At 38.6% G+C, this 15,909-nt stretch overlaps 1 protein-coding gene across 6 annotated transcripts in view; it reads left to right on the forward strand.

The window, feature by feature from the left end:
- Window positions 1-15,909, forward strand: part of INTU (inturned planar cell polarity protein) — a 92,906-nt gene that overhangs the window by 14,251 nt on the left and 62,746 nt on the right. For all 6 annotated transcript variants that reach the window (XM_034771729.1, XM_034771734.1, XM_034771728.1 and 3 more), the window contains exon 3: window positions 14,739-14,824. In XM_034771729.1, coding sequence (XP_034627620.1) covers window positions 14,739-14,824 — 86 coding nt within the window. The remainder of the gene's footprint in view (window positions 1-14,738; window positions 14,825-15,909) is intronic.

Raw genomic sequence — 15,909 nt, forward strand, 5'->3', positions numbered from 1 at the left:
TTTAATTAAAGATTAATCTTTTATTCTTGGAGACTTCAGGACAATCCCGGAGGGCTGGCAACCCTCACTGTAACTTGCAAGGAAATTACAGCCCAAATTCCTAGTCTGGAGGGAGAGGGACATGAATTCCTACCCTGGAAAAAGGTGATGGCTAGAGGCCTGAGATCTGAGTAGGAGTGCCCTCAAGGAGACTACAAAGGGATCAGAGAGCAGTTATCCCCGTGGCAATTTTGTGGTAATCCAATAAGACAGTCACTGTGTGATCCAAAGTATGAAGCTTTGAAATGTATGTATATGTGTGTATTCTGAAACTAAATTAAAGTATGGGAGGGAAGCACGTTGGGTAAGGGAAGCATGTGGGCGGGGGGGGAGGAATGATAGTCCTAGGCCACCATTTTACGGGGTCTTGGTAGAAACTCTGCAATTACCTTAAATGCTCAAGAGGAAACAGTCTGTAAGTATAATGGTCTAAATGTATTGTGAGAACAGATACATACTGCACAAAACCTCTACCTGTTCATCTGTAAAGGACTGGTGATATTAGCCTTCAAATTGTTCTCTGGAGAGAAGGGAGTGAAGATGTATACTCTGGATGGGATTTTCAAAAACTCTTAAATAAGTTAGGAGCGTAAGTACCATTTGAACATCAAATCACGTAAGCACTCTTGAAAATTCTACCTTGTACACATAAAGACAGATCACACATTGACTCAATAATGCATGTTTTGGTTAAGAGTATTAAAGAATATTCCCTTGTAAAAAAAAAAAATGAATAACCCTTCAAGTTGTGCCATAAAATAGGAAAGGGCTAATATATAAATAAGGTTGGAGGGAGACTTAGGCTGTATCTTCAGCTTGATAGGCCCTGGTTTATATGCATACATTTCATTAACCAACAGTTTGTAAATGCCTACCACCACACTAACAATGTAATTCCTTCGCTTGGGTCACACTTAAGATGACCAGACAGCAAGTGTGAAAAAGCAGGACAGGCGGTAAGAGGTAATAAGCACCTATATGAGACACAAACCCTGAATATCAGGCCTGTCTCTATAAAATTGGGACATCTGGTCACACTAGTCCTGAGTTAAAGTAGTATTCTCTTCTCTCCTGATTGTCTACAAGAATGGGCATACATGCAGATCACTATGACAAGTACCAGGCCTAGGAGATGAGATTAACTCCTCAACTGTTTCTGTTTCCATGGCAGGTATGTCAGTATTGCATTTATCCTTAAGACCTAAGGAGGCAATAGCATGTTAAGAGGGTGTGGGGAGAAATGAAATCTTTGTTTTGTTTTAAACAGATGTCCCAGTTACTTAAACCTCAGAGGTTGTGGTTTATTACATGTCCTGAGCTACCATCAACCATATTTTTACATGTTGGAAACAAAATACTTTAAAGCATACTGCCATCATTCAGCTTTGAATGGGGAAAATGTGCTACATTCTGTGCCAAGTGGCATAAAAAGTATAATTTCCATATAAAAATACTCTAAATTATACATGTGCAGTGAACATTGGGTACTCTGAAATCTATATGTGGTATCTAGCACCAGAGATATTTTGCATAACCTAAATGCTTGGATTTTAATGCAGTTGGCATAAAGGATGTACAATTAAAAACCCAAACACTTAATTTTTTTTGTAAACCACTTTTAATTTAGTTTTGTTCCAGTCAGAAACCCTTCTGGTTTAGCATTGCTGTATTGTATATCAGAAGGCAAGATAGCCAGATCCTTATGAGTGTACACCCAAACTCTGGTTAAAACCAGAAGTGCAGTTCTGCAGGCTGACCCTCCTGTTTAATTTTAGATACATACATGGTACTAACATGAAGAGAAAAGGAAAAATACAAGTTTATTATGGTCTAAAATATCACTTAAAAGAAAAAGCTTAAGATGAGATTCAAGAATCCTGCCCTGAATTGAGCATTTCTTTATTTAGATGTACTTCAAGTTTAAGTTGATCTAAATACTCACAAGAATTACTAGTTTATCAGTTGTTAAGATTATCAAAATGGTATGGTTCAGGCTAACCAATGTTGCTAGAACTCTATTTCTCTCATCTTTTACCAATAAGGGCCTGCAGAACAATACACTACTTTGCCTATATGCATTTGTTACTCTGTAAAACAATATGTGATCTCGCTGCTCATCATAAGCTTGAGAACCAGGCATTAAACAACTTTTCCCTCTGAACATGAACATTTTGAAGTGCTGTTCTTTGACTATATTAGTAATAGTCTTGGGACACTTGGCATATCTAATTTAACTTTCTAATTTGATTTCTAAATCAGAACTCTGTAGATATTCGTTTTGTATCCCTGGCAGACAGAACACCTGCCTTTTTTCCCAAGTAATCTCATACAGCTCTGAGATTGTATCTCAATGAGAAGTATGGTAGCTACTTTAATAGCTGTCAAAGTTTAAAAATATTGCAGATTAATACTGCAGATTAAGCACTTTGTTTTACAACCAAATGGGCTAACAAGAAAGATGGACAAGGCAGTTACTTTCTTAACATTTTTAATGGACTTTTTTTCATAGTTCCTTAAAATAGTGCCTAAAGGTATCTTGTCCAGTTAATTCTGAAATTTGTATCACTATAGCTTAAAACTTAAGATTGAACATCCGTCTATTTGTGCACCACACCATTTAAAAAACATCAAAGGTTGCATATGGAAGTAATGTATTCTCTTGCAATACTTAACCATATAGATGGTCAGAATCATGGTTACATTTTATATTCTGAGAAGAAACACACCAGTTCTGGTACCAAAAATTTGCTGTCTAATAGCCCTGTGTGTTTTCAAAAACAAAACAAAAATACTGTATCCCGGTCTGTTTAAACTGTTTACTACAAAGATGTTCTAAAACTAAAGCTTTCTGTATATTGTGACAGCTTCAGTTGAGTGGTCTTCTCTTGGCCACTTAGCACATCTGGATCTCCCAAGTGTTTTAAGCCTCCCTGGGTCTTAGCAGGCTTCCCTTGTGCTCTGCCTGGCATATTTCCAGGGCACTAACTCTGTTACTCTCTCATGGAAATGTAGGCCCCCACTTCCAGCACTCCCAGGATACCCCAGTAGCTTATATAATCCTAGAATCTCAGCAAAGGTCTGATCTTTCTGGGCTGCAGATTCTCTCAAGAGGCACGTGGTAGGTGTAGCATATAACAGACGCTTTGCTCTTTATTTAACAACATGCATTTAAAAAAACAACTACATGCATTTCCCCTCACCGTGGCAGTCTGTGGGGGACAATCTGTGTTCAGGTATGTAGGGTCCACCCCTCTGTCTCATCTATCTCCCGCAGCAGCTTCTTGCATCTTAAGTTGGTGAAAAGTGGCCAAAGAGAGAGGAATAGAGTAGTTTCTGCCTCCTCTGTCAAATGACTTCCTAGTCAGCCTCAACAGGTGACCACTGAGTCCAGTGACTTCATTGTCAGATCACCTCTCCCCTGACAAACGAATTATCCTGGCTGGGAGTCACTCTTGTCTACAGCTGTTACACTACAATGATCGAGCATTTAAGTCAACAACCCTTTTTGGTTTGCCCTTTTGCCTCCAAGCTGGACTGAAATACCAAAGCACATAGAGAAAGCAACTCGCTTCCACACTAAAAATTGAAGTTGCAGCTTGATAAGGATACATACAAAGTTTATAATTTCACACAGAATTCGCTAATTGTAAAGACAGATCCCCCAAATCGTCACAGAGGTCCATCATAGTTCACCATCCCAGACAAAATTAAAACAAACCCACCCCTCAGGTCTGCCTGAGTTCAAAAAAGTTGTGAGTTTTTTTTTCGTTGTTGCTCTGAATGTTGTTTTTATTTTTCTGCTCAAAGTAACAAGCAGCTAGGCCTATTGTGTTTGCGGGCAGCATTATCTCTTGTAAATGTAAACAAACATGTTTGTCTTCGCGATTAGCTGAATAAGAAGACAGACAGAGTGGAGTTGTAGGCTCTAAAGTTTTACATTGTTTTATTTTGAGTGCAGTTATGTTTTAAAAAAAAAAATCTATATTTTTAAGTTGTGCTTTCACGATAGAGATTACACTACAAAACTACACTACCAAAAAAAGGTGAATTGAAAAATACTATTATAACAATATAAAGTGAGGGCTGTACACTTTTTATTCTGCTCGAATTGAAATCAATATATTTGAAAATGTAGAAAACATCAAATATTTAAATGTTTTATTGTTTAACAATTGCAGTGCAATTAAAACTGCAGTTATTTAAATCTCACAATAATTTTTTTAATAATTTGACAGCCCTAATGAGAACATCAAATCTCATTGGTGGAGACCCTCATGTCAAGTTTTATGTGTAATATTTTAAAAATAAATATACAATCCTAAAACATCACCAATCCATGGGTATGGGCAGTTATTGAAAGAGAGAGGGCCATACCAGAGGATAATACCATAAATGGAATCTGCCTAACTTTCACTAGTTGTCAAACAGTAATCTTTGCATAAAGACAGGTGACTCAGAGGCACATACCTATAAGGGAGATATCTGTGTCTGTCATAATGGAACTAACACACAGCTAGGATTCCTGTCAATGAAAGAGTTCCTTTGAGAGCTCCAATGTACTTTAAGGGATCTGTTTGTTTGTGTGTGTGTTTTGTTTGTTTGTCTTTTGTTCCCAAGAGAGAGAGATTGTACTCAGTGAAAGGGTTATGTAAACTAGAAAAAAGTTAGACGCCAGAGCTAGCGATATGTATTTGCGTAAGTATTGCCATGTCTCAATTTTCATTATGGAGTTTATGTAGCAATTTAGTTGATCTGTCATCAGTGAAATGTGTGTGTTTTTGGAAAGGAGTATGGGAATATTAACCCTTAAAAGTATTTTTTCCTAGTGACTTAGTGGAATTAGAGAAGCTGGTGAATGTCAACCTTTCATGTAAAGGTTATCTATTGCCTCTCCCATCAAGGTGCTGAAGTAGATCACTCTCCACGTTTAAGGTGACATCCACTTTCCATTTCAACCAGAACATGATATCCACTTATTTCTGGTCTGAACCCCAGGTTAATAAGGATAAGGGCACTGAGGCCTAGATTCTCAAAGTTGTTTAAGCTCCTAACTTCCACTGATTTTTTTCAATGGAAATTAAATACCTTTTTTGAGGATCTGGGCCTGAAGGCATATCTTTAAGAGGTCAGACATTTTCGGAATGTTAGACTGACTTGTGCTTTGGGACATAGGAAGGTGGTCCCATTGTACATGGATGAAGGAAGGTATGAGAGTAATGTAGCTTATTGCCAAAAGTCTGAAGAGTTTTTAAATACTGTCTGAGTAATAGCTTTCAACTTTGACTAAGAGGCAACTTCATTAAAGATTTGCAAAGAAGCCATCTCAGTTCTGTATACGGTACTACTAATACAGAGTGACATGGATGTCTTGTCTGATACAGGGGTAGTGGGGAAGGTACTGTGCATCAGGTGCTAACTGGACCTTAAACTTATCCTAGGGATTTATGTACTGCTTTTCAAAATTTCCTGCATCTGAACTGGTGAAATAGATTTAAGGAGGCGAAATAAATACATTTACCTGTTTTTGTTTTGTTTTCTTTTTAGTTCCTATGTTATCAATCCAGCAGAACTGTTCTATTAGGCTTTCTTTTGTTTTTTGTTACTACTCTGGAATTCTTTGAAGACTGAGAATCAGAAAAATTCTTTTTCTACAAAAGCTCAATTATACTTTCTCTAGGTGCTGGGAGGGAAGAGCTATCTGTTACACATTTATGATGATGATTTTATTTTTCTTAAGATGTACTTCCTAACCCAAGTTCTGACCTGTTAATCTGCTCTGCAGATAGTTTCTTTGTTGCTGCTTCACAAGTACTCCTAAAACAGCGATTGCTGTGATTTCACTAGTGTTCCCTACCTCTTAAACAGAGCTTCTATTGATATATTTAATATACAATACTTAACAGTGCATTTGCTTGCAGAAATGCGAACAAAACAATTACAATCGTAGATCAAATACTAAAACATGAATGTTTTGTTTGTTTTCTTTTTACATTCAAAACAAATTTCAACAATTAAAACAATTTCTGGATACTTTGTATAGCCCTGGTCTGGATAGCTATAGAAGAGGTACACAAAGCAAAATCTACCATTAAAGTGTGGTTCTTTTTAAAACTGTCAAAATCCACCTTCTTACTCAACACGTCTGCTTTGTGTCCATTACAGCCCTCTATATCTCCCTTAACAAAAAGGGAGGCTTTTGCTATCAGACGTGTAGAACCTAAACAACCCAGGGAAAGTAAACTAAAACTTTTTTCTGGCTTGTGCATAATCAGAATTGTTAACAAATTTACATTTGCAGCACTAGCTGTGAAAATGCATTGTTTTCAAAGGATGCACTCATTTACACCTGTATAACCCACTCAAAGTATAAGAGTATAATTTTGGAATTATGAGGGCAGCATTTGGCATGCAGAACCTATGGTATAAAGATCTGCATCACTTTAACATAAGATGTGGGGTTTTTTAAATAAAATTTAAACTTGCAAAAAGACTATATCAGCATATTTATTTTGGTTTAGCTTAATTTGGTTAGGCGCATGTATGAGCTGAACTGCAATAAGCCACTCTTAAACTGAAATCAGTGGGTACAAAAGAGTTGTACCAGTACAAGTTTATATGTAGGCAAGGCCTCTGTTACAGTATAGAATGCACAAACCAAAACCAGCCCACCTTCTATTTCAGATCCTATGCTAGTTAATCAATTTTTGCTGTTTTTTTTTTTTTTTTTTTTTTTGGAGTGTTTCGTATGCAACAAAGGGGAGGGAATATTACCTTAAAAAGGCAAATGTGGTTGTAAAACTACAAAAAAATTGGCAGGGGGGATTTTGCATGTATTGTATCCATCCATTATTCTTAATTCTTTTTTTTTTTTTTTTTTTTTTAAATGGGCTAGATTTCAAAGTGACATTGTCTCTTTAAGAAATGGTAGCCATATTTACTAAATAAGTCCATGTTCATACCAGAATTTGTAACCTCTTCTCCCCCAGTGATTATTATTTTCCTTTACTGGATTAAGGTTCTCTACACATTTGGTTGCTCCTGTTCTTTCCGTATAGCCTCAGAGGATGACTCTGAGAAATGTAGCTTTCCTCAACTATACCATGAGTGATCTATACAAAATAAGGCATTTTTAAAAAATGGGATCCACCTGTAGGACTGCTTGGAGTCTCTAAAAAGCTGATTTATTTATAGTGTAGGCTTACATTATTATAAATTTAATAGAATAAATATTTACTGCAAGAATGGAAATTTTTAAATACATGAACTGTTAGGCATCAAATGATAAAACACTTTGAGTACATACAGCATAAATACTGCTTTTAAAAGGCAGTTGAAAATTTTCCGCTTCAGGAAATTGAAACATCACATGGGAAGTATGAAAGTCTTCCTTTCACTTAAAAATATTAAGGTGTTTACGTTCCTACTAAAATGTGTGCAGCTGGTTTGAACTTTCTCACTTGGCAGAGGATTAAACGATTACTTTTGTGCAGACAGTGGTCTAAAAATTTTGAATCCCCTAGTAAACAAATTTGTTTTATTAAGCAATGCCAGTAATCTGGAACAACTTTTTATATTTCCTCTAGTGCCTGTAATTCAGGGGTTCTCAAACTTTTGTACTGATAACCCCTTTCTCACAGCAAGCCTCTGAGTGCGAACCTCCCTTATAAATTAAAAACACGTTTTTATATATTTAACACCATTATAAATGCTGGAGGCGAAGTGAGGCTTGGGGGGTGGAGGCTGATAGCTCGCGACCCCGCCTCCATGCAATAACCTCGCGATCCCATGAGGAGTCATGACCCCTAGTTTGAGCATCCCTTCTAAATGATCGTCTTAAACATCCTGTACTAAAGTATTGCATAATATGGCACTTTGCTAATTCTATTCTACCAACTACGTTCATACAAAAACGCATTTCTTGATAACATAACCTCTTAACATACAATGTTTGTGATTTCTGTCTCTACTATCATAGTGTGGACACCACATACAGAATCAGGAACCCATGATTCCTGTTGCGCTGGTATGGATTCCCCTTGGTTGCTTTGGGCAAGCCATTTAACTCTGCCTCAGTTTCCTCATCCTTAAAAGAGGGGTAATATCTACAATACCTATGGGGCTGATGAGGACATCTTATGTATTTTTAAAATGTTCAAAATGTGAAATAAAATAAATGTAATTACTTCTGCCCCTAGAAACTGTTGGGTGGGTTTTAGGGAGCTGCTGAATATCCACAGGGTCTATTGACTTCAGGGGCAGCTGTAAGTGCTCAACACCTCTGGGAAACTAAGCTGTGATTGGCTAAAGTCCAATTCTGCATACCAGAGCCCAATAGTGCACAGCTGGTATAATCACTAAATCCCATAAAAGAAAAGTCCATATGTGCTTTGCATTAAATAGGTAGGTGAGATGAACCTATAGAGTTAGAAGGGGACAAAACTAAGAGACCATATGCTGCAGCCTGAATGTGTGGGAGAGATTTTTTGTTTTTTGTTTTTTTTGTTCATTGGGAAGAAGTGATGCTCATGCCAAGGACTAAACAGGCCAAAGCCTTTCCTGTGGTGTAAATCAGAAGAAATACAAACTGGAGAGAGAATGGTAGAGAGATCTACCATTATTTGAAAGGAAAGGTTTTCCTTGGGATGTTATCCTAAGGAAACCCATGACATTTTGCTATTCTAATAAAAAGGGATTTTATCAGTGCTGTTGTTTGTGTAACACTTCCTTTTCTGGGGGTATTAATAATTAGAGGGAATTGTGCTTCAAAATCTAATGTCAAGTGTTGCTAAGAAAGTTTCAGGTCCCTGTTCTATTTAAAAAAGACAATCTTTTATATAATCTTCAGTCCCTTTCTGTTTTATTTTCAATTACTTTAAATAAACATCTAGCCAAAAAAGATAAGATAGGCTTAAACCTGCCACTGTCAAAGGGGAAGGGTTTCAATCAGATTCCAAGACCTTTCAACCACTGAACTGAAGGGTAGAAATACCCCACCACTGTGAATACATTCACAATCCTCTCCAAATTTATTCCATTTCCTACCAAAATTATTTCAGCCTTCTTTGGACTGATATGAACCCAGCATCATGGGAGAACTGCTATCTCTGTTAGCTAATGAGAGAGCAGAATCTGGGTTATGTGGAAAGGAGAAGTAAAGTTGAATATCATTAGTATCTTGAGGAGTTGCCTAGCTCAAAACATCTCACAATCTCCTTAGACAGTTTGCATGTCCCCAGCAGGGTTGTAAAGACTGAACCCTATTAGAAACCGAGGAAGCTCTTGAGATGAAAATTTGCCCAGCTCCTCCCAAAAAATAAAGAATGCAGGTACTCTAGAGAATCACAGAGTTTGTTTACTGATAAAGAGCCTCAAAAGTAGAAGTTGTCACTGTCATTGACATTGATTTACTCTTTTCTTCTCAATAAAATAAATAAAAGGGAAGATTAAAGACAGAATGCTTTAAAAAATTGAAAATGCTAATGAGAAGATTTGACCAATTAAGCATGAGCTTATCTGCCTCAAATGTGCTCAGATGAAAATGCTTAGTTTAAAACTGGCCGATTTGTAAACCAGTTCTTCTTCTCTGTAAAGAAGATCTAATTACCTCTTGCTAGGCAACTTACTGTCTCAAAGAAAGACATTAACAATTCTGATCAATAATAGACATGCTCTCTCCATTGACTTTGGCTTGGCAGCAGTTCATTTTTGCAGGTGGTTTGAACTTTTTTGAGATAGTCTTTGTGTATCATAGAGGTCTATATAAGTCACAAGGAAATTTCTCTTGCTTTTCAACTTGATTATTAAGTGCAGAATTTAGGATTTTCAACTCATTCCCACAAGAAATAAGAATGGGCGTGCAACTAATCACTTTGAAAATTTAAATGAGAAACTCATTTTTTTCATCTTAGCTTGCCTTCATTTTCTATAGACAGAAAGCATAGACAACCATGCAAATGATCAACTAATTGAGCTATTTTTCCTGTCTGTAGAAAGAAAGTGTTATCAAAGCTATAGCCTGAAAAATTCAAACTGAAAATAAAGCACAGATTTTTAAGGGAGGATAATTAGCCAGTGGAACAGCTTGTAGAGGATTCCCCATCACTTGAAGACTTTAAATAGAGAAGATAATTTTAAATCAAGCATATCTTCCCCAAAAAAATCTATTTCAGCCACAAGTTATAGGGTTCAGTGCTGGAATTACTCAGTGCAGGTCAGTGGCCTCTATTATGGAAGTGGTCAGACAAGGGACTAAATCTGCAAAGAGAATTAGGTCTTGCAATGCCTAACTTGTAGAGGTCATGCCACCCAGTGCAATTCACAGCCCCAAGTTACATGCTTACACTCCCTATACAATGCATGTGGAGAGAGGGGCATCTAAGGATGGGATCCACAGAAGCCAGCAAGCTGAGTGCCTGAGGCCTGGTCCCCACTAACCCCCAACTTCGGACTAAGGTACGCAAATTCAGCTACGTTAATAACGTAGCTGAATTCAAAGTACCTTAGTCCGAACTTACCGCGGGTCCAGACGCGGCAGGGAGGCTCCCCCGTCGATGCCGCGTACTCCTCTCGCCGAACTGGAGTACCGGCGTCGACGGCGAGCACTTCCGGGATCGATTTATCGCTTCTAAACCAGACGCGATAAATCGATCCCAGAACATCGATTGCCTGCTGCCGGACCCAGAGGTAAGTGTAGACGTACCCTAAGGGCTTGTATATGCAAACACTTTGTGGCAAATCAAGGTGTTAATGCATTCCATGTTACCCTGCCCCACACTGTGTCCTCACAACAGCAGAGTTCATATGCTGAAAGGTCCCTATTGTGCTTTGATCTAGCCCATTTTGAAGTAGCAGTAGATTAAACTACACTAAGGAACTTTTAGTGTGCAGCAGCATGGTCCACAGAGACCCCCTACTGTGCAGGGGGGTAGATTTACATTCCAGCTTGCCATGAATTAAGTGTTTATACAGACAAGCCCTAAACTATTAGGAAATACCCGGAAGGGAGATGTGGCCTACAACTTGCTCCTCAAAGGAAATTAGGCACTTATCTCTGCTTAGGATTCTCAGGGTTCGTCCAGACTACCCGCCAGATCGGTGGGTAGCAATTGATCTATTGGGGATCGATATATCGCGTCTCGTCTAGATCCCCGAACGTGCTCCCGTCGACTCCGGAACTCCTCCAGGGCGAGTGGCGGAAGTGGAGTCGATGGGGGAGCCGCGGTCATCGATTCCCGCGCCGTGAGGATAGGAGGTAAGTTGAAATAAGATGCGTCAACTTCAGCTACGCTATTCCCGTAGCTGAAGTTGCGTATCTTACATCAACACCCCCCTGCAATCCCCCAGTGTAGACCAGGCCTCAGTTGTGAACCCTCTTCTGGAGTTAGGTGCCTAAGCAAGCAACAGAGGAGGAAGTGGATGGCAGTACCACCTGCCCATCTAATTTCTAGCCCACCGGAGCAAGAAATGTAGGTGGAGTCAACGGGGAAGCGTCAGCAGTTGACCTACCGCAGTGAAGACACCATGGTAAGTAGCTCTAAGTACGTCAATTTCAGCTATGCTATTTTCGAAGCTGAAGTTGCGTAACTTAGACCGACTTAGCACCCCCCCCCCCCACCACCACCACCACCTAGTGTAGACCAGGCCTAAGTATTTTAGGATGAATTTCATCAGACCCTGCTGATTTTAATACATTTAACTTTTATGTAAATATCCTTTAACTTGTTCTCCTCTATTTTGGCTTGCACTCCTTCCCGCTTGTTGTTAATAACTGAGAGTATCTAGTCGCCATTAATCTTTTTAGAGACGTTTGAAGCAAAGTAAGTATTAAACATCTCAGCTTTTGTGATGTCATCAGTTATTAGCTCTCCTTCCATGCTTAGTAAATGACCTATCCTTTCCTTCATTTTTTTCTTGCTCCTAATTTATTTAAAGAACCTCTTCTTATTGCCTTTTATGTCACATTCTAAGTTTAACTCATTTTGTTAGCCTTTCTGATGTTTTCCTACATACTTATGCTATTCTTTGATACTCCTCCATAGCAGATAGTTCATGTTTCCGCTTTTTGTAGGATTCCTTTTTGATTTTCAGGTAATTAAAAGCACTTCTGATGGAGCCATATTGGCCTCTTACTAGTCTTCCAATCTTTCCTTCACTTTAGGATAGTTTACAGTTGTGCCTTTAATATTGTCTCTTTGGAAACTACCAGCTCTCCTGAAAATTTTCCCTTAGATTTTCTTCCCATGGGACCTTACATACCAGTTCTATGGGTCTGTTAAAGTCTGCTTTTTCAAAGTCCATTATCCTTCTTTTGCTGCTCTCTCCCTCCTTTCCTTTGAATCACAAAATCTATCATTTCATGATCACTTTCACCCAACTTGCCTTCCACCTTCATATTTGCTACCAGTTCCTACCTGTTAGATACAATCAAGTCTAAAATAGCTGTCCCCCTTGTTACTTCCTCCTCTTTCTGAAACAAAAAATTGTCCCCAATACATTCCAAGAACTTTCTGGAAATTTTGTGTTTTTCTGTATTACTTTTCCAATATGTATCTGGATAGTTATTCCCACATTACTACCCAGTCTTGTGTTTTGGATATTTCTGTTGTTTGTTTTAGAAATGCCTTGTCCACCTCTTCTTCTTCCTGATTTGGTGGTCTATAGTAGACCCCTACCATGACATTAACCCTATTTTTACCCCCCCCCTTTTTTTTTTTTTATCCAGAGACTCTCATCTGGTCTGCCTCACACCTTCTTCTGGACCTCAGAACAAGTGTATATATTCTTGATTTATAATTCAACACCTCCTCCCTTCTTACCCTGCCTGTCCCTCCTGAACAAGCTATATCCTCTATACCAATATTCCAATCATGCAACTTATCTCACCAATTCATAACTTAGCTTACGTACTAATACTTCCAATTCTTCCTGTTTATTCCCCATACTCCTTGCAGTTGCATCTAGACACTGAGCAGATTCTCCCACTGATTATCTTCTTGTTGCTCCTATGTCCCTATTGTAAATTTCCATGTCTTCCCTTCGCCCCACCTTGTCCTCTGTTATTTTATGCTTACCTGTAGGCTTTTGTCACCTGCCCCCCCTTTGAACCTAGTTTAAAGCCTTCCTCACTAGGGTGGCAAGTCAGTGCCCAAAGATGCTCTTCCCCTTCTTGGTCAGGTGGGCCCCATCTCTTCCCAACAGTCCTCCTTCCTGGAACAGCATCTCATGATCGAGGAAAGCTGAAGCCCTTCTGTTGACGCTATCAGCACAGCCATGCATTCATCTCCAGAAGGCGGATGTCCCTGCCTGGGCCCTTATCCTCAATGGGAGGATGGATGAGAGCACAATTTGTGCCCCTGATTCCTTCACCCTTGCTCCCAAATCTCTGTAGTCACTGCTGATCTGCTCAGGGTCATACCTGGCAATATCGTTAATGCCCATATGGATGAGCAGCCTGGAGTAGTGGTCAGAGGGACAAACGAGCCTTTGCAGCCTATCCATAATGTCTTGGCTCCAGGCAGGCAGCACATACTGATACAACTAATTTGGAAAAGTTGTCTAGTGTGGGTGTTTTTGTTCTTTCCAACTTCTTCCTTTTTAAAAAACAAAAACCTTTTTGGGAGCTGAACTTGTAATCCTAATTTATTTTCCATTAACAGAAAGAATTCTCTGAAAGGAGGATGTGGGGCGAGAGCGAAAAGATGTTGTGGCATATAGACTAAAGGATAATAAAAAGAGTCTTCACTAGGAACTTGAGGGTGTATTTGGCTGTTCGAGGAGTGGGGAGTGGAGTGGGAATAGGCAAGTCACAAGTGGGAAGAAACAAAGCATGTGGTTAGGTAGGAGGCGTTAGTAGATTAGTGCATGATGGGGAGTGTAGTAAGAAATAAGTGAGGTAGACAAGACAGCATTATGCAGGGCCTTGAAAAAAAGAATGATGCGTTAAACCTTGAGGTGGAATGAGACTAAAAGCAAATGAAGGGACTGAAATGAGGTGGGCATAATATGACTGAAGCAGCAGCAAGAAAGATACCTTTAGTTGCAGCATATTGAATAGAGTGGAGAGGCAGCAAACTGGACAGGAGGAGCGGATAATGAGGTGATTGGCTACAGTTTTGGTAGTAGGGATACAGAAGTGAATTTTGTAGATCTTGTAGAAGCAGCCTAACAATTTGGCAAGAGCCTGGATATAAGAAGAGGTAGGAGTCCAAGATGATTCTGAGGTTGCAGGCTTGCATGATTAAGAGGATAGCAGAGAGGAGTAGCGTTCATTTGTCAGTGGAGAGGAAGCTGAAGATGAACAGAGATGGGTCAGGAAAAAGTTCAGTTTTGGACATGTTTGATTTGAAGAAATTATGGGACATCCATGATAAGACATCAAAAGACATGCAATGATATAAGCCTGGATAAAGAGAGAACTTCGAATGTTGTCTTTGAAAAGTGACATCAATATGCAGTAGTAAACCCTAGCTTAGTAGTAAAGGCTTAGAGGATCAGGCTATTAATCTTCGGCTTTTCTCTTGTGTAAATAACGTATTTAATAGGAGCCTACTTATATTTAAGGAAAATCATCTGAGAGTACTGGATGATATTTTAAATTTGAAGAGAACATACTGTTGAATTTTGTATGGTGTTTGCATACACTCTGTATTTATTTGTTCCTTGTTTGTTTGTTTATTTATTTATTTATTTTTTGTCTCCAGGAGATGCCCTTGTTGCTGTAAATGATGTTGATGTGAATGCTGAGAATATAGAAAGGGTTTTGTCTTGCATTCCAGGCCCTATGCAGGTATAGTACTTTTAATAGAAATGTATACTGTGTTTTTTATATATTTACCGCTGCCCAATAAATATTACGTGTATGCAAAGAGCCAAGTTTAGTTGCTGTGAAAATTGCAACTTTGAACACTATGATCTGTGTAAATAGAGGATAATATATGAAATGTTGTGGTGTCTTGATCATACTGGCTAGTTGAGATGGGGAAGGTTGAATGTCTGGTCTGTAGATGTTAGGTATGAAGCAAAATATCACTGTCTTGCTAATAATAATGGACAAGTACACTGTTGGTCAGAAGTGGTGGGTGAATAATGGGGAGTTTGTTAGTTTGTAATCCACATTGGGGATATATATGATGAAGAGTGAGTGTAAGAGGATTTTTGAATTATAGGTTGTCTTGGCAAGATGCTCTTTATTGTGGTAATGGGAATCATGTAAGTATCTAGATAGATAATTTAAAATAATTTTTGTCAATATAAATGATGGCCACAAAGTCACATCCAGGGAAAAACAACTTGCCTGTTAACCATAAGAGCATTTAGATGGTACTCTGTTGAGATCTCTGCTAAATCAAATTGAGATCTTGGACTCCCAGAAGGCACACATGACAAATCCAACAACTTTTTGTTTAAAATGTATATTAAAGATATTGCCCCTGATTAAGATGGAGGATGTCATTCTTTCCCCCCGTACTTGCTCTTCTAGTTGAACAAGGATCCTGGAGTCAAGATAACAAGTTTATAGATTCTGCTACTGGGAAAACAGCAAGTAGACTTTTTGACCTCTGACATACAGCCTCTATGCTGCCTGCAATGGAGATATATAGACATAACAGTTCAATTACATCTTTCCCAATCTGGGTCTGTTTTCCTCTAATAAGCAGATACATTCTGCTTCCACTGAAAAAAGAGTTCGTAACGAATGATCTGAAAGCATCTTCCTTTACTCAGTGAAGTTAAGGTTTGAGTAGAATAAAAGTTACTGTATCTGTAAATAGTTAGACAAGATTGAGGCAGTGAGAGCTCTGGAAAACCTCTCAGACTTTGCTGATATTCCTTTCCTGTACCAATGTTATTTATTATGTATCTGTTAAATTT

Source organism: Trachemys scripta, chromosome 5 (genome assembly GCF_013100865.1).
Source record: "Trachemys scripta elegans isolate TJP31775 chromosome 5, CAS_Tse_1.0, whole genome shotgun sequence".
Lineage (NCBI taxonomy): Eukaryota > Metazoa > Chordata > Testudines > Emydidae > Trachemys > Trachemys scripta.